This window comes from Lathyrus oleraceus, chromosome 3, assembly GCF_024323335.1.
Source record: "Lathyrus oleraceus cultivar Zhongwan6 chromosome 3, CAAS_Psat_ZW6_1.0, whole genome shotgun sequence".
In the NCBI taxonomy this organism is placed as follows: domain Eukaryota; kingdom Viridiplantae; phylum Streptophyta; class Magnoliopsida; order Fabales; family Fabaceae; genus Lathyrus; species Lathyrus oleraceus.
This window is the reverse complement of record NC_066581.1, coordinates 308,592,355-308,612,688: the sequence shown is the minus strand read 5'-3', so window position 1 is coordinate 308,612,688 and position 20,334 is coordinate 308,592,355. Positions and strand designations below refer to the sequence as shown.

The 20,334-nt window shown below is 32.2% G+C and overlaps 1 protein-coding gene across 1 annotated transcript; it reads left to right on the top strand.

The window, feature by feature from the left end:
- The first annotated feature begins 18,287 nt into the window (after positions 1-18,287).
- On the top strand, positions 18,288-19,003 carry LOC127127318 (non-specific lipid-transfer protein 1). Its single transcript, XM_051056469.1, has 2 exons — positions 18,288-18,714; positions 18,812-19,003. The coding sequence occupies exons 1-2, from the start codon at positions 18,365-18,367 to the stop codon at positions 18,822-18,824; spliced, it is 363 nt and encodes a 120-aa protein (XP_050912426.1). The 5' UTR covers positions 18,288-18,364; the 3' UTR covers positions 18,825-19,003.
- Positions 19,004-20,334: the final 1,331 nt, after the last annotated feature.

Here is a 20,334-nt window from a genome sequence, read left to right as displayed (position 1 = left end):
AGTATCCTTGGAACTCATTTACAAAGCAGAAAATACTTAGCAACATTGTCCCTCCTATGCCTTAATGGTATACAATTCCTTCACCATATCCTTGTAGGGATTTCCTAGGACTTTCTCTAGTACTAGTGCTCCTTAAGGAACCTTGCTTGGAAGCATATTCCCCAATAGACAGTCATCTTACGTGACACCAGTCTTCCCTAGTAGTAACATCTTCAGAAAGCCTTTTCAGTAAAGGACTTTCGCAGCAAAATCACTCACCGTGAGTCGTCAAAGGAATCTATCCAGTAGTCGGTCATCCTGAATGACCATTATCAACTATTGAGCGGGTCTTCACCTCTTAGATCTCCAGCTCATTAAACTACCCCACACACGAGAAACGTTCCATATACCAGGTTTGTCAAGGGATTTTACGAAGGGATTTTATGAAGGGATTTTATTAAAGGAGTTTTATCAAAGGGGTTCGATAAATGGGTTTTCATCAGAGTATTATCCACCAAGGGTTCACCGGGGTTTTACCAAGAAGTTTCAACAAAAGGTTATTATCAAGGGGTTTCATCATGGATTTATCAAAGGGTTTCACCGAAATTTTCTATCAAAGGGTTCCACCAAAATTTTATGAAGGGATTTTATCAAAAAGGTTTATCATGAATGTCATAGAAAGATTCCATGAAGGGGTTCTACCAGAATCATACCAAGGGGTGTCTCCAGATTGATCGGGGTATCAGTAGAGTACTGCCCAATTCCCGTAAAATGATCGGATGATCATGTGAATCGTATGCAAGTTTCACCCATAAGGGTTAAAATGGATCAAAAAGGGTTTCATCAAGAGGTTTCATTAAACAGTTTATTAAGGGTTTCATTAGGGATTTCATCAGATTTTTATTAGAGGGGTTTCATCAGGGTTTAATCAAAGGGTTCCACTAGGGTTTCACTGTGGGTTTCACCAAGGATTTTATCAGGGGTTTCATCAAAGGATTCTATCAAGGGATTCTATCAGGAGTTTTATCAAGGGGTTTCACCAGATTTTTATCGAGGGGTTTGTAGCGGGGTATTCGTTACCTTATGGTTTATTGACTAAACCAAAAGTAAACATACAATTCGAGTCGCCACCGCACTTTTATTTGTCCAACGGAAAGGCTAAAAAGCGAACAAAAGCCAAGTAAGAAGTTTTATCAAATCAAAAACTAATAAAAATGTCAGAGATCTAGGTAAGGGGGTTAGTTATGAAATGGGAAGGTTTTACGCACCCAAAACATCCTTAGTACTCTAAGGGAACCTATTTTTGCAAACATGTGTTATAGGTTGGTATTTGTGAAAATATGTGCAAAAGATTGGGGGGATGAGAAAAGAATAGATTATATTTACAATTTTTTTTGCTTGAATGGATGAACCCATTGCCTACGTACCATCACAAAGGTAGGATCAAAACCTCGTAGTTCGAGGTAAAAATCTCAAAGATTGGTGAATTGATTTGATCAAAAGCCTTAAGGTCTTTTGTTATCAAAGGGAGAAAACTCAACCTAAACCAACAATCCACCATGTGAGGAGAGCTTCAACATACTAGTGAGGGGTTAACCCTATAATAAGTATGGAAGACTTATAGTCCAATCACTAAGGATGAGGTGAGATTTACATCAACCACTATGATAACTCAAACCTATGACTAATGTTTATGAAAAGGTTTAATGAGGTGGCTATTGGAACCACAAAATCAACTTGAAGTGAGTTGTATTTACAAGTTAGATTTATTTACAAAATGAAGTCAAAGTTGGATTAGCATTTATTCACAATGAGTATTAATGAAAAGATTTTGAAAAGTCAGAGGCATAAGGCCTAGGTTTCTAGTTTGAAAATAATGTCAAAGTTTGCACAAAAAGAGTTTGGCTTGGGTTAGAGTGGGGAGAAGAAGAGAAGGGCTAGTCCTAAAGCATACAAAGATAAGAGAAGAGATAAAACCCTTGGAGTTCCTTTTCTTGAAATCATAGAGATGATTCAAGATGCTTCTTTCCTTTGGACTTAGAAAATAACAAGCAGTCACACAATTTAGATTCAAGCTCTTAGGATCTCCATTTGGCTTGTCTCTCTTAACTTGGCTACTCATGACAATGGTCCTCTTTACTATCTCAAGATGGAATTCCTATCACACAAGAGCAAACATCAAAAATTTCACAACACCATAAGAGGAATGGACAAAGAATAAGTTTTGGAAAGGAAGTCCTTTGAAGTCAACTTTGAGATTTAGCATTCTAAAGGCATGAGGCCTAGTTGCTCTTCAACAAATGCAGCATTCTAAAGGCATGAGGCCTAGTTGCTCTTGAACTTCTTTAAGCATAGGTATGTCCTAATTCTAAGTCCTTTCTCCTTTTTGCATTGGGTTCACACAAAACAAAGACAAAACACACAAGACAATAATATATTTATATACAATAATGAGCTCAAATGAGCAAAAGGAAAATGGCATAAACATAAAATATGTGCTCAAGTGAGCAAAATAGAAAGCAATATGAATAAATGAGCAAGAAAGTAAATTGCATTAAAGTAAATTGCAAGAAATTAAATGCTCAAATTAAAGTTAGTAATTAGTATGGTTATGTTAGTTTGTCATAAGACAATTTAGCGCTATGTTAAACAATCGTAAGTGGACTAATGTAGTAGTCACACCTATTTAAGGTCAGTCAATAAAACTATAGGCAAATAAACACAAGTTAGAGATCATGACTAGTAAGCCAAACTCCTAAAACTTGCCATGCCAAAAGAAAAGAGGAAAGACCTTGTATGGACTTTAGGTTTTTTTGCTTAACCAAGAAGAAACCTATCTTGGACACAAAGTTACTCACTTGATCTTAGATCAAGTTGAGTTTGATTTGGATCAAAGAAGGTTTAACCTCTCATTTGTTAAGACTAACCATAAGACATTAACTCATTGGTCAAACATAAAAGGAAATGGAATGAAGATGAAATGAATAAAAAGAGAAATCAAATATCAAACACAATTGTTCAAAAGTGAATCAAATCATCATCAACCAATGCTAAACAGAAGAGAAATGAAGGTTATAAGTCAACAAGTCAAACATATTATTTTGGTATTTTTTGAATTAAAAATAAATGCAAAATAAAATGAACAAAATATGGTCAAACCTCAAATTTAATTCAAATCAATTTCAACAAGTCCAATTAAATCCTCATAGGTCTAACATGGTCAAACAAGCTTTGACAATTTTTTTCAACAATTTTTGAAATCAGAAACCATTTAAAAACAATTAAAAACAATAAAATTAACACAATATGAATTAAAATCTAAAATAAATCTCAAATCAATTAAGAAATTGATGAGACCATTTTTCATTGACTTATCATGATCCATATGTGTTAGGAAAATATTTTTGGATTTTTCAGATATCAAAAAGTATTTTAAAATGAATTAAAACTATTAAAAACCAAATAATTCACAAAAAATATTAAATGAAGTCACAAAAATAATTAAAAATCAAAATATGAAACTAGATTTTTCAAGAAATTTTTTGGCATTAGTCTCATATTTTTGTAACTTCAAATAAAATATTTATGAATTTTTGAAAATAAAAGGAATTAAATGGAATTAATCAGAAAATAGGAAAATAGCAAAAATGCGCAGCCACATGATCTTTTCATTAATTGACGTGGCATTGATCTGAGGGTTTAGAGGTGCGGTCACATGGTGATCCTTGGTCAAGCGCGCAACACATGGAATTAAAAAAAGTCAAAACAATGAAAGGCTGAGATTAAAATGTTTGAGCAACATCCAAGGGATCTGAGGCTCCCACGTGGGGATGGTGGTGGAAACCACCATCTTCTCCTATGATCTAACCAGATTTGGCCACCACGCGCAGGGATTTAAACTTTAATGAAAATGAAAAAGGCAGGTATCAAAATAAAGCTGAGGTGATGTACATCACCCCTGTAACCATGGATTCTCCTCAAAGTTCCTATTTAGAGAGAAACATGAGCTTGAAGATCATGGTGCTTGATCTAAAATGACACAATTTACAAAATTGAGACCACCACTGGCCTGCCTCATGCTTGAGGACTTCAGAAAACAACAAAAACCAAAGAAATTCACATCATATAGCAAGATCTAGATCAAGAAAAATTGAGGTTCTAGCTCTGAAATGCAGCTTCAAACAACACGAATTCTCCAAGCTTTTGATCCAATCTTGCTCTGGAAGTGTGATGATGATGCAAGGTTAAGGAATTTAGTTGTGAAGATCAACTAATGATGTTGAAATTCAAGCTTGAAATTGAAAATGGAAACTGAAAATTCCTTTAGGTGAGGGTTTGGTTTTCAATCCAGCAGCGTTTCAAATCTCCTTGTGGTTGAAGAATGAAGCTCAAGGCACTTCTATTTATAGTTGTATGTGATGCAATGTCATGCTTGGCTCATGTGCATGAAATTTGGATCCTCCATGCATGGGCCTGTACAGGCACATGTGAGGCCCAAGAATGAGTGTAAATCCATGTTGAACTCATATGTAATTGAACTGTACGTGCAATTGGAGTTGCATTTGCCTGCACATGAAGTTTCAAAGTGAAATGCAAAAATGCACATAAACATTAAACTCTTCGAAACTCACTCATGGAAAGTCCAAAAAATTAATGTGAGTAATTGTTAAGAAGCCCTTGAAATGAGGAACCAATGTCATGTTGGGCAAAAATTCATTTGGAGTTTGGAAATTTATGAAAACGGGCTGTGAAGTTTTGGGTACAAAACATGTCTAGGTTCCCTTTGAAATTTTTTGCCAAAATCAAGCATCTTCAAGCCCTTTTGTTTCGTTGATGCAAGCCTCAAATGGAAAACCCTCCAACATCAAAGTTGTATATATTTTCAAGATGATCAATTTGGACTTACATTTTGCATCATTTGGATTTTCCATGAGAAAGTTATGGGCACTTGAAGTTGGATATTTTTCAAATTTAATGACTTAGGTCCAAAGTGACCTATAATGTTTTGTATTATCACATGTGTTTCTTTTAGGATTATGAATTTTTTTCCAACATGAAATTTGAATTATAAATCTTAATATTTCCAATGCAATTGGTCTTACCTCAAAATCATAAAAATTAAGGAAGTTAGGTCCTTGGGAAGTTGACCCAAAATTAGGGTTTCAGTCAAAATGACCTATAATGTTTTGAAATGAATGATGACCTTCCATGTTTCAAATGGATTTTTGATGAACATGAAAGTTGTTAATATGGTTCTTAAGAACATTTTTGCTATTGGGGTCATCTTTATTTGATAAACACATCATAAGTTGTGTGTCTCAGTGATCCTCAGTTTAGTCAGATAGTTTGACTGGTCAACTTCTCAAGGCCAAACTTCAAATCTTGATGAATGAATGATTGAGAGGCCTCACATAGGCTCATATATGCATAAAATAATGAATGAAATAACTTCCCTTGATTAAATTTGACCATAGGTTGAGGTTGCTTCATGAGCAAGGCACAGTCAATGCACAGTTGAATTAGGTTTTCCTTGGGAAACAATCCTCAAGCCCTTTGGGTTATCTTGATCAAATTCGAAAATTGAGATACTTGGGAGACATATATGATGATTAGGAGCTTTATGAACCATTTTCATGCCTTGCTTTCATCTTCATCTAGCCATTTTATTGAGCTTAGGAGCCTCCTAGGAGCAAGGGAGCACATGATCACTTGAGCTTCAAAACAAAAAGAGTTAGTGACATATTTTTGTGCTTTTGGTTAGTAAACAAAATAAGAAAAGCAATAATATACAATACAAGCATGCTTGGTGGTCTCAAACCACTCACACAAGACCCAACCCTAGGGTTAAGGAGCCAAATATGCTATGATCCTTGAGGCAATGCATTGAGAAATGATATGATGCCATGAGGGATCTTAGGGTCAAAATTAGGGTCTTACAGGGTTTCATCAAGGGATTTCACCAAAAGGGTTTTATCAAGAGTTTCATCTAGGGATTCTATCCGAAGTTTCATCAAAAGGTTCCATCAAGGGATTCTACCATAATTTTATTAAGGGATTTCACTAGAGTTTTTAGCAATGGGGTTTCATATAGAGTGATTAGGGTATCACTAAAGTCCAACCCGATTTCAGTAACACGATCGAATGATCACAGGAATTGTATGCTAGTTTCACCCGAAGGGGTTGAAACAAATCATTAGGGATTAATTAAGGGATTTCATCAGAGATTTTTCAAAAGGGCTAAGGTCTTATCATCAGGAGTTCCATCAAGAGTTATATAAGGGGTTTCATCAAGAGTTTTGTCAAGGATTTTATTAAGAGGTTTATCAGGTGTTCTACCAAGATTATCAAACAGCGACTGAAGATCGTCCGAGTCCTGCCCGATTATGTGATTATGGGAATCATAGACAACGAGATTTTATCAGGGATACATCAAAGTGGGATGCCAACAGAGCACCAAGGGTTGGTCAATCCTTGCTTGACTCTAGAGTCTATTAACCCCACGATCAAAATTAGGATTCCTCTTTATATTTAACCCTCTCCACCCTGAGAAGATGACGACTTGCCATCATCATCATCTCAGTTTGAAGCTGATTAAATATGGGAAACTGTCGTACCCTAAATTTGGACCACCTCTTCTTTCTATTTTTTAATTTACGCTAACATAGTCATATATTCAACCTCAAAACCTATAAAGTCAAGGGGGGACCGTTTCAACTTATTAGTTCCTCTTAGGAGTTGATTCTAGTTTAGAGGTATTATTTAGACTTTTCAAAATAATATAATTTGTAGGATTATGCTAAAAAAAAGTTTATAACTATTAAAATTAATTTTTAGGAAAAATAAATAGGATTAATAATTAGAATATTATATCTCATTAGATTATATTATAATTAAATATAAATATTATATTAGGGTGTTACTTATTTAATGAAACTATAAATTAATGGTGTATGAGGTCTTTTATATTATTAAAAATTAGACAAAAAGTTTATATATTATTTGCTGGAAATATTTTAGCTATCTAAGTATTTAAATTATTCTAAAATTATTTGTTTTTATTTAAGTATTTAGAAGTGTCATTTTATTTTAAATGGGTGCAATGGTCTAATGGATGATAGAGTATGGGTAAGTAGTTATGTGTATGAGAGGTTATGAGTTCAAATCTCACCTTCCTTATTTTTAGTGTTTTTTTCTCTTTTATTTGTTTCTAACCTTTCTATTTATTTTCAAATCACAAAAATAGTTTTTATTATTAACTTTTGTATTTTTTATTGCATTTTTTAAAATATGATTTTTCATTAGAATCATGATTTTCGGTACAAAATAGTCACAATCATAAAATAAAATCAATCAAAATCGTTTTTTCTTATTATTACTATTAGAATATTTTCATTATTTAAAATTCACAAAGTCATGAATCCATCCAGATTCATTGACTTGGACTTTAAGAAATAGATAAAATCAGATTAAATGAAATCTTTCCTAAACGATTCAATCACATTCAATTTTTTAGCCTAATTTTTATCTATAAATAGCATATGTTTTATAAACTTTTTGTCCTCCACAATTTACAAATCATACCCTAAAAAATTGTTGTTCTTCATACTGAAGAACAACAACAATTAAATTCTAAACCTTCAACGTCCATCCAAGAAAAAGGGGAAAGAAGGAACCTTGCATCGAAAGAGAAGGGAGAAAAGAACAAAGGAAAGAGAAAGAAAGGGAGTAGTAAGTAACTTAAATTGGTCACGACACTCTAGGTTAGTAATTCTGTCTACTTCTATAACTCCGAATATTATGGTTGCACTGTCTGATATTTTTGATTTCGTGTGCATATCTATTTTGTTTTTATTTCGATCTTTGCGTGATCCATAACTGTGCTTATTTGTCCGTTTCAACGATTTTTTTAATAATTTTTTTAGTTCTTATATACACCATTTTTATTTCATTTAATATTTTTTAAACTTATTATCATGTTATTAGGAAACTATAAAAAATAATAATCATTCTTTTTTAATTCACATAATCAACTCTTAATTTATTTTGTTTTAAAAAGTTTAGCTGTGATTTAACAAAAATCTAAGAAATATAAAGGATTCAAAAAAATTAATTAATAAAAAAAGATAAAAATAAGAAATACGTTTTTCTTGATACTCAACCTTCTCACAAATTTCATCCTCCATTAACCTTACAATCAAACTTTGAATTTGCCAATAACTATAGAAATCGTGGAAACAAGAAATAACAACAAGAAACCCCAAACACCATTATTTCATTGTAAATTTTTACAACTTAATAACACTTTATAATAATCATATAACACAAGCTTAAAACAAAATTTCTTAAAGCAACATATGCTAACGACAAATTGAATGAAAAAACACATAAATGGATTTTATTTAATCATTTAATTTCATGTTTACTGAAAATACTAAAATTACAAAAAAGTATAATTTGGGTATTTGAATTATTATTTGGGATTAATTTTAGAATAAGTAAGCATATTGAAATTAGGGATTAATTTTTAAATGGGTTAATATAAATAATATAAAAAATAGGGATAATTATGGGATATAAATTTGGGATAAAAGAATTAGGGATAATGGATATAACTCTTTGGTTTATATAATTAACTTTTTAATTTACTTTCTTAAATAAATTAATTATTATAATTCCAAATAATTAAATGGGATAATTTTAAGGATAATATGGTATAAGGTTTTGGGATAAAACCTCATGGTTTCAATGGATAAACATTTATGGGATAATTACAGAATAATTTTTGGATAATTTTGGGGACAATAAATAGGGATAAATTTTTAGGGTTTTAGTGATAAAAAATTAGGGATAAGGGATATAACACTTGAGTTTATATAATTAGCCTTTTAATTTATTAGAAAATAAATTAATGCAAATAATTAATTTGCATAATTTTAGGGATAGTATGAGATAATTTTATGGGATAAAATCCTTGAGTTTTAAAGGATAAATATTTATGGGATAACTACGGGATGATTTAAGGATAACTTTGGGATGATTTTTGGGACAATAAATAGGGATACCTTTTTAGGGTTTTAGGGATAAGGGATATTACCCTTGGGTTTATATAGTTACTCTTTTAATTTATTTTCTTAAATAAATTAATAATTATATTTTTATAAATAATTAAATGGGATAAAATTCTATAACAATTTTTAGGGATAAAAACAAGGGATAAATCAAGGGATAAACATATATATAATATCACTATATATATAATATCACTATATATTTATTAAAATAACTATGTTAAGCCAAGACGCATGATGAGCAACGATGTCGATAATTCAAAGCGCGAACATTGAACTAAAATGCAAGAGAATCCATGAATCAAACATAAATCTGCAATTTGTTCTGACTCGTGTGGGTCGCGACTTCTTCGTTTCCAATTGTTTTCTTTGAGGATTATGATAGCGGTTGAGTAAAATCGCGAGTTGAAGCGTTGAATCGATGATGTGAATCCATTGAAGCGACAATGACGAATTCTGGATGCAATGTCGACTTGTTGCAGAAGCGCTTCTTCTCGTCGGCTTCAGTTTTTGGGTGTAAAGTTTCGTTGAATGTAATCATGTTTGGGTTGATGGCTGATGGAGTTGTGTTTGGATAGTCAGTTGATAAAGCTCACACATTGGTCGTAATTACCTAATTTCATCATGTTTAGATTCGATTTATCCATACACCATTTAGACGGTTAATCTTGATTTCCTTTAGGCTTAAGGCCCAAGCATTACCCATACACTATTGACCAGGCTCTCTACATACACCCCCTAGATCGCTTGGGGTCGTGGCTGAAGCAAGCATGATGGGCCTCTTCCTTGAGGCCCATCCTGAATCCCTCAGTACACCACCACTAGGGCCCGTACCCCCCTTTATTTAATCTCAATTAATTTTTGATTTAACTTGTTAATTATGTTTAATTATAATTATTAGTTTTTAGATTAGAATATAACTATTCTTAATGTGATTATTAATTCATTAGTTGTGGTTAATTGACTAATTGTAAGGTTAGTTAGTTAATTATGATTTGTAGAAATAATTGTGATTAATTGATTAATAGAAATCTTTTAGAAATTTTAGGTTTTATTAATCGAACTTACCCTAATTTCATTTTCATCATATATCCATGTATTGTTTGATTAGTTGATTTTAATTAATTCTAAATAATCTTGTTTTTTATTCCATTTAATCAATTTTGGGCATGTTGACCATTTTCCCCTAGATAGGGAAATTCTGATTTTTTGTATGATCCCCTAGCTTAGGGTTTGCTTAGAAGCAATTGATTCATTAACTGATTAATTCATTAGGTTGTTGTACATAACCCAGTTGGTTTCCTTAAATCCCACTGATCAGTGTTGATCAAATGTCACTTTGGTCAACAAAATCCTTTGCATCATGCTTAAATCCCCAAGCCTATTCAAATTATCAAAAGACCATTGATCACTTGATAAGGCAAGTCCATTATGCTAAATATGTATTGGATATGCTGGATCTTAGGAGTTCAAGACCTTAATGTTTAAATCCCAGATCAAGATTTCAAAGTCAAATACCAATCAAGCATAGCTGACAAAATGGACTACTTCTCAAGAACAACAAAGGTCAACACTTGTCAACCATAATTCAGATTGTGTGGCGCGAGCCTTAAGAAATAGAGAATAAATGGGAGTGGATAATTCCATTAACTCATTCTGAATATCTTTGGGAATGACCCAGTTTCTCATCGTATTCACCTCTATTCATAGACTTTTGCACAATTCGAATAAATGATCGTCAAGTCTTCTTCTACAACAAGATCAACACTCAGGATCTCCTATCAATAAATTGTCAATTCTGATTCAAGTTGTATGCCATGAGCCTTAAGAAACAAAGAATGGTGAGAGTGGATAGTTCATATCCTTGTCTAGGATATCTTTGGTTACGGAACGAATGACTCATTTGCTTAAGGTATTCACCTTTGTTCATAGACTTTAGTGCAATTTGAATCATACAATTGACAAGTCTTCTTCAAGCAAACATCAATCATTCAACACTTCAACAATGAAGCATCATCGCACATCTATCATTTTCTCCTCAGTGGATCATTAATCATTCTCTCTTTGGCGCTCAGATATCCTTTGGATCAATTCCCTTGTGATCAAGTCCTAGAATCCTAATCAATCAATTCAATCATTGTTTTCCTTATTAGTCCTCTTGTGTTTAGGCCCACTCCATTCAATCACTGTTTTCCTTGTCAGTCTTCTTATGCTTAGGTCCACTCCATTCAATCACTATTTTCCTTATCAGTCCTCTTGTGCTTAGGCCCACTCTAGTAAATCATTGTTTGCCTTATCAGTCCTCTTGTGCTTCAGCAAACCCCTCAATCATTGTTTGTCTTATAAGAATTTTTGTGCCTAGACAAACCCCTTGAGCTCTCTTGCCTTATAGATCCTCTCATGTATTAGCAAATCACCTCTTATTCAATGCTCGTCTTATAAGACCTCTCTTGATTAGACGAAGCTCTTTTGCTTTGTAAATCCTCTCGCGTGTAGGCCAATTATATCTCATTTGTCACCCTGGTTGATTACCATCATAGGTTAATACCACGCTCTTGCTTGTTAAGCAATATGATTTTCCTCTAGGAAACCCAATCAATCTTTTCCTTGTGCCGCATTAGTTCCAAGAACTACGGAGCTCTGACTGTCTCATTGGACGATGAGAATATGTAAGCACGAGGGTTCGAATCCTCCGCGAGTACCATAATTATATTCATATTTATCCATATCTATTCATTATTTCTCTATTCTTTCATTCATCTCCATGGACCACTATTCACTATTTATATTCAATATCTTTTACCTTCATTCACTCCATGTGATATACTGTTCTCTTTGAATCAAATACATTCTTTCTTTGAGTTCCATGTATACTTTTGGGCAAATAACCAATGCCTGCCTCTGAACCAAGAGTCGTTTTGTTTGTCTTGTGAGTCCTCTCGTTGCTTAAACAAACACCTCATTATTTTGCATCAGTATATAGGAAATACCCTTCTTTTCGGTCGTACCATATATAATGGTGAATTCTCATACTACCCACATATCGGTTAACACAAGTTTTACTCTTGGGTTCAGATTTCATCCTTTGTTAGAGTTCAAACCATGTTATTCTTTGGTTCATACCATACATTTATCACAATTTCTTTTCACCTCCCACCATTAGTTCTATGAACTACGGAGCTCTGAATTCCTTATTTCACTATAAGGATACGTAGGCATGAGGGCCCTAATCCTCACCGAGCACTCTATCTATTCTCTTTTCTTTTTGCCTTATTCTTTCGTGAGTAATCTTTAGACATCACACTCGTTCGAGCAAGAACAATCAAAACGGTTCTCATGGAGTACCATAAATATTAGGGGTACTAATACTTTCCCCTTGCATAACCGACTTCCTTACCGAGTTATCTATCTCCCCCGAGTTTTATCGATGTTTTCGCTTTCCTTATGAAATAAATAAAGTTCGATGGCGACTCAGTTGAATGTTCGAACGTGTGATACGTTCAGGTATATTTTCGTTAACTTCAATTAGCATCGGCCTTTCCGACTCTACTTGTTCTAATATCTTTAAATAATGTTTAATTAATTTATTTAGAGTCTGCGCGACCGATTCTATTTAGTAACATTATTTTTTAATTACTATTTATTTACTTAGAGTCCGGTAAGTCGAGTATACTTACTTTATAACCTTTAAATTATATTTATTTATATTATTAGAGTCGGTGTGAACGATTCTATTTAGTCACATACTTCTTTTAATTCTATTTTTTTGTTTAAATCAATTAGTTAGAGTCGGCTCTTCAGACACTATTTAATAACATACACTTTTATTTTATTTATTTAGTTAAAGTCTATATATTTTATTTTTAAATATTTTACTTATTATTTAGAATCCGCTCGGCCGACTCTATTTAATAACATGTACTTTTTGTTTTATTTAGAGTCTATATATTTATTCTTAAATATTTTATTTATTATCTAGAGTCCGTTTGGCTGGCCGACTCTAGGGAATTTACTATTTCGTAATAAAAATTAAGCAACAACTTATTGTAAAAATAAATAGAAATGTTGGACAAGAGGGATCAAACTTGTGACTCCATCATAGCCCAATACTGTGCATTAAATCACTAACCACTACACCACAACAATTTAGTTAAAATATTTGGTGAGTAAGTATTTATATTTAAAAATAGTTTTGTTAATTTTTATTTTCCTTCATTTTACTCTTTCCTTTTCCCTCGTCATATTTCACTTTCCCTCCTTTTCATTTCACAAAACCAAAGCACCAATTCATGAATCCCTCTTTGACAACCCTAATATCTTTCACTCTTTGATAACCCTAATATATTTCCCCCTAATCTCTCTCCTTTTTCCGTCAATCACTTTTTCTCCTTAATTCGTGAACCGATTCGTGAATCCCTAATTCGTGAATCAATTAAAGAATCCATGGAAGAATCCCTAATTCCTTAATTCGAAATCCCTTGCTAAAGGGTTTCTGATTCATCATAGATAATGCCTCTGTTTCGAAGAATCCATTTTCATTTCGAGTCATTTCCATGGAGTTCTGGTTCATGTGTATGAGATAGTGATATGTTTTGAGTTTTCTAAATGTAGGTTTTCAAGAACTCTCGGAGTTGTGGATGCATGAAGCAACTTTTCTTTGCAAGTTTATTGTTGTTTTCAAATATGTTTAAAGTATCCTTTAAGTATGAAACCACAAATATTGAATTATTTGCTAATGTGTTTTCTAAATGTAGGTTTTCAAGAACGCTCATCTTACTTAGTGGAGGCAGGAAACAACTGTTAAATGCAAGTTAATTTGGAACTGAAGCAATATATCGTCCGAACTTTTGCAAAGACAACTATTTCTCAAGGTTAGTCATCCCTATGTTAATTTGGAACCGAACTTAACAGTTAGTAATTGATACAAAATGTTTTGTTCATATTTATTGGTTAATGTTGTTGCTGAAAAACAATATAGTAAAATCCATGAGAAGTGAGATTATTGTGTTTTATGTGTAGAGCTTCCACTGTTGAAATAACAACTTTTTACTTACTGCATCTTTCTCTTTCATGGTTCTCACAAATTGTCAGCTTATTAGGGTTAAAATATTTGATTGTGATTATGTGATTATGTTTTGGGCTTATAATTTGTTTTGAAGGAAATGTTTTTTTCTGGACTCAAATTTAGTTACTGTTTGCATCAGTGGTGATATTTTATTTTCTCTTTGATACAGTTTTGTCTAAAATTTTGGATTTTTATATAATGTGAAATCTAGCGTAAACCAAACAACTTATAAGGATTAGGGTTAGTGTTGTTCTTCTGTCTTGCTAAATCCTAAACACCTCATGTTCTCAACTATGGTTCCTTGGATGAACACTATTACTTTTTCGCATGATACTCCTGCTATGAACATAGGTGTGATGTTAAATATGTTTTTGATTGCTCTGCTGTATAGTTTCTACTTGTATCTTATAAGCATCACTAATTTTAAACTTTTATGAAGGGAACTCTTACATCTTAACGATCGTCTTAATCTAAATGTCAACTGTATCTTCTAAAATATCTTGTATAGGCTAGAAAATATGGTTTTGGAGTAATACTTTTATTTTTTGATGAATAACTTTGATTTACAGTTAAAGATGATTGGTTTACAATGGTTTACAATGTGTGTATGACCTAGCTTTGAAAATACAACTAATGTTTTCTATTTATCTTAGTGTATCCGACTTAGAGGTTGTTGTCTGTCTCTTTTTTCATGAACAATTTTCCTTGGCGTGATATACTTTATGTTATCATACATTTATTTTTACAGTCTTCTCATCAAATAAACCAATCCATGAAAGAGCATGTTTCTATGTTCCTTGTTCTACAACTTTAGTTTTACTGGGTTTATTGTTTATAGATGGTTAGTCAATTGTCTATTTGCATTTGTTTTTATCATGATTTTTTTACACAGGTGCAAGCTTGTGGATGTTTTTAGAAGACAATTACAACGGTGTCTTTTACAGTATTTTTACACAGGTGCAAGCTTGTCCATATTTTGAATGCACTTTAATTTTATCATTGGTATCCATTAAACCACTCTAAGTTCTGATTTTTGTGTTCATTTTACAGTAATCTAGATGGTGATTGAAATGGTGAGAATTATTGAAAGCTTTCATGGATTCAATGGAGTTTAAAGTGAGTGATTTATTGGAAGAAGTTCAAGTAGATTACTCTCTTCAGTTGTCTAAACTTGTTTCACTTTATATTGATTTATTTTGATGACTATACAGTGTTTGCTTGACGTATTTTAGTATCCTTGTTTCACTATTATTTTCTGTTAACTAGTGTATTTGAATTCCACAAAAACGTTACATAACTAGAGGTTGAAGAGATCATTGATAGGAATAATAAGGTGAGTGTGGGTAATGGTTCTCAATTATGGTTGACATGGGGGAAGGGTAGATTTAGGGTTTTAGTATATTGATTGATGATGAATCTTTGTGAATGAGATTTATATTGGTGAAAACCTTATTGATAATGTTAGACATATATGTTGTATTGTGAAATTTGATGATAATTGGTGATGTTATTGTTGTGTGTGATTTGTTGTAGATGTATGTCATGTATTATGTTGAAAAAGATATGAACTAGTGAATGAAAATGATGAAATTGATGTTATAGTTAAGTTGGATTGTTGATTCATGATTATATAAAGAAATAAATGAGATTAAGAAGATAAAGTGATAAGAAATTGGATCTTAATGATATAAATTTGTGTAATAGCAGCATGTGTCGACCTATCAAGGTTATATGTCGACCTATAAAGATTATGTGTCGACCTGAAGAGGTCATGTGTCGACACATGCAACCTAAAATTGCCTAAAATGTTATTTTTACACTGTCCGACGATTTCGATCATCACTTTTGATCTGTGTATCCAAATGAAGTGTTGTTTGAAGCATTGGAAGGATAACACTCAGGGCTATAACCTAGTAGTGATATTTTAAGTGATTGAATATTATTTATGTGTCTACCATGTCGATTCAGCATGTTGGTTTGTGTATTTGATTGGTATGTTGTCGTATTGTTGAAATATATGTTGTTCGATGATGATAATTTTATGTATGATGTTTTATAATGATGATATGACGATGATGAAATTATGTTGATGATGTTTTGTTGATATTGGCATGCACGGTCAAGAGGGAACCAATGTGAGTGTGTTTTGTTGTTGTTGTTCATATTATGAATCATGCATCCATGTTGTTGGAACTTTGGTTCTAATTATGTTGTGGCTTCGATCCTATGGTGGGGATCAGGTGCGAGTAGTTAATTCCTATGGTGGATAATTAGTGAAATGTTACCTATGGTGGGGTATCAATTTTTTTGTGCTCCAATTCAAGAGTGAACCAGATCCTATGGTGGGGATCATGTATCCGATGATGATGGAACATAGAGCAAAATGAACCTGAGTGTTCATAACTTCGTACCACATGCATATTGAGTCAGTGCATTGCACTAAAATTGTATTCTTGTTGATTGGTTGTTGTTGTTGATGATGATGTTGGATGAAGAATTATGGATTGTATAATATCATTGTATATGATAATGATGTGATGAGTGTGAGTAGAGTAACACATTGTTGTTGTGAATGGTTATACATGTTTGTTGTAAGCTATCTTTCACTTAGGTAATTTACAATTGATTGTGATTACTCACCCCTTATGTTTGAATGTTGCCTCTACGTGGGCATCATGCAAATACTCAAAAGTATACCCTGTTTAAGTAAGTGGATGGCAACTTTCTAGCTACTTCCATTAGTTGTTGTTATGTAGTGGAATTCTGCTCTGATTATGTAACATTGGATTGGGGTCCAATGTTTGGATTAAATTATAATGTTTTGTAATGAATCGTATTATGTTGAATATTTAAGTTGTTGAGTTGAACTATTTACGACTCTTTATGATGTTATTAAAATTGAAGTTTAAGACTAAATGTCATATGCTATTCCATCTTCTTTGAATGTTGATGTTAAATTCCGCTGCGATGATACCTAAATGAAGGTGAGCATGCAATGACAGGTTAATATGTTTGTTGTAACTCGTGTTACGGGACAGGATAACTTATATTTTGTGAAGTGTGACACCCTTGTGTAGGTAATTGTTTAATTAATTATGTTAATTATACGTGGGGTTTAGAAGGGTGTTACACTGACAAGTCCTTACTCCATATCCGATTCCACGACAAAATAATATATATTGGAATTATTTAATTTTATCATTAGTTAATAATTTTATTATTATTTCATAATAAAGTTGAATGAACTTTTAAATAGAATATTTTTGCTTAAAAAAATATAAAACTAAAAATCGATTATAAAAGCTTCAAAATCAATAATAAAATTGGTTTAAAATATAATCGATTTTGAAAAAAAAATCCTATTATAAAAATATATTTATTATTCTTCCTAAAAAATATATTAAATAATTTTTTATAATAAATGAATCAGAAATGATTATTATGTTAAACCGTCTATAATATACTAAACACTCCTAGTAGAAGTTGACTTTCATAGCTATGAGGATAAAACTTATTTAGCATTGCATGATTGATTTTTTCTTTCTTATTTACCATAAAAGGTTCAAGAGGTAAATAAAAATCTCCGTATATGCAAAGAGTCAATAAATCACGTTAAGCACTTAATTACGACACATGTAGTTTTTTTGATAATATGTTTGAAAATGACTGAATCCTTCCTTATTAATGTGCAATGAGCATAAAAGGACCAGCATGACACTAAATGCGCATGATAGCCTAATTCATATCTACTTCTTTATTTCTATTTATTTTTAATGGTTATTTTTTGGTTTTTTATATTTAGATAATCAATACATTTTGTTTTTTTAATATATATATATATATATATATATATATATATATATATATATATATATATATATATATATATATATATATATATATAAGATTCAAAGTTTTCTTGCAACAACTATATTTTACATATTCTTAGAGTAAATTGTTCTCCACTATGTAATAAATGATGCAATCTTATTATTACTATTATTAGGATATATCATAAAATATTGAAATATTTTTATATAAAAAAGAAATATATATATTAAGAGAGATTATTCCGGCCAGTTAGATGGTTAGAAAATGTAAAATAGGTATCTAAACATTTGTCGTGGTAGATGTTTGAGGTGGAAAAAAGCTAATTGAAAGGAAAGTTGAATGGTATGTATAAATAGTCCTTAGGTATGCACCATAACACACTCATTCACATATTCGAAGTGGGAAGTTTTGGAAATCAATCATGGCTAACACAATGTTTGTGAAAGTTATTTTGTTGGCTTTGACATGCTTCGTTTTGAGCAGTCCCTTAGCCAATGCAGCCCTTTCATGTGGTCAGATACAACTCAGTATAACACCATGCATTGGGTACCTTAGGAGCCCAACTCCAACTGTCCCTGCTCCATGTTGCAATGGAGTTAGAAATTTAAATAACCTAGCTAAAACTACCCCTGATCGTCAAGGTGCTTGTAGGTGTCTCAAATTCACTGCCACCCGCTTTCCTGGACTCAATCTTCCCGCTCTTGCTGCTCTTCCCACCAATTGTGGTGTCAACTTGCCCTATAAAATTAGTCCATCCATTGACTGCAACATGTATATCTCTTTTTCATATTATTTCTGATTTAGAAAATGTGAAGTTTTCATACATATTTGTTTTTAATAGAAAACTAATGTCAACTTCATTTTGCAGAGTGAAGCACTGAGCAGCTTGTAGGCCTTGCGTTTGATGAATAAGTATTTATTGGTTTGTGATGATAACCAAGAAGGAATAAAGATGTCTTCACTTATCTTGTTGCAACCGAATCCCCTCTAGGGGATCACTATGTTTACTTTGTATTTCAATAATAATTAAAATAAAATCTATAATATTTGGTTCAAAATATTCATTTTCCACTATCACATTTGGATTACAATAGCACTTTAATATGATCTTGAAGCTCCTCCCACTGTTAAATGTTTTGATTTATATTTCACAAGACGTGCCTGTGAGGGGTCCCTAAAACAAAGAAACAAAGAAGATAGATAGATGGTCTACACAAACAACGCGAAAGTGAGCACAAATACAATGCTCGATAAAAGATACTAACAACAAAATCCTCATTCCATAATGGAAACTTTCTAGAACTCAAACCACCTCGATCACCATCAACATAAATAAGGATTTCCAAGAGAGACACTAAAACCACAATCAAATTTAAAACCAAGTCATCAGAATCACCATCTTGTTTCAAACTCAGCTCTGAAGGTCTCACATCTTCAATATGCAGATGATACCTTGAAATTTTGTTCAAATGGGACAAATTCCTAAGCCAATGTGTTCAATATCTTATACCATAATTAATAAATAATAGATAAACAAGATGATCAATGCATAAAGGAAATAAAAGGACACAATAAATTGTTAGCCTAGTTCAGTGAAACCACACATACGTCTGGGGGGCACTCTACCCAAAACATAAAATTCAATATTTTGAATTAGTACAATTAGTCTTATAGGAACAACAACCCCATGTTGTTCAATGACTTTTCCAAATCTTAGTGGCTTTCTATTTAGGACGCCCCCCTAAATATGAGAACCTCTCTCACTTTCTCTCAATCACTAGTCCCAAGTGATTATAATTTCAATAAAGAACTTATATAATACTGAATTACAACTCAATTAAACAAACCAATATTATTCATTTTGATATGAAAGTGGGCATTAGCGTAGTGTACAAGCAACACAAACAAAGGACTCAAATAAAACCTTAACAATAAGAATCTTCAATACTTGCTTATTGTCTTCAATGATGGAATTGAGTCTCTTTAAATAGAATTCTTCTGTTGGGATTTCCACTAATGGACATAAGATCTTATCAGATGATAAAGTGGACATTTGGTTAAGATTTGTTTTACAAAATAACTCCACAACAAGACATGGTTTGAATTCAAATTTAAATTTCCAAATCTTTAAATTTGATCTTAATAAATCATCAAACAAATATAATTAATTAGGTTTCTAAAAGATAACAATAATTCAATCAGAAACAAATCCAAAAACACACTCAAAATACAAAAAAAAAAAAAGCGAAATGCAGTAGCAGCAGTAGATGCCAGATATGTCACACCTACTAGAACATCATGTCCCACATGTGTTCTCTCTTCACCAAAATATTTTGTACACACTATGTTATTTTGCATAATGCAGCCAATCCAAAAGGAACAACATACCTT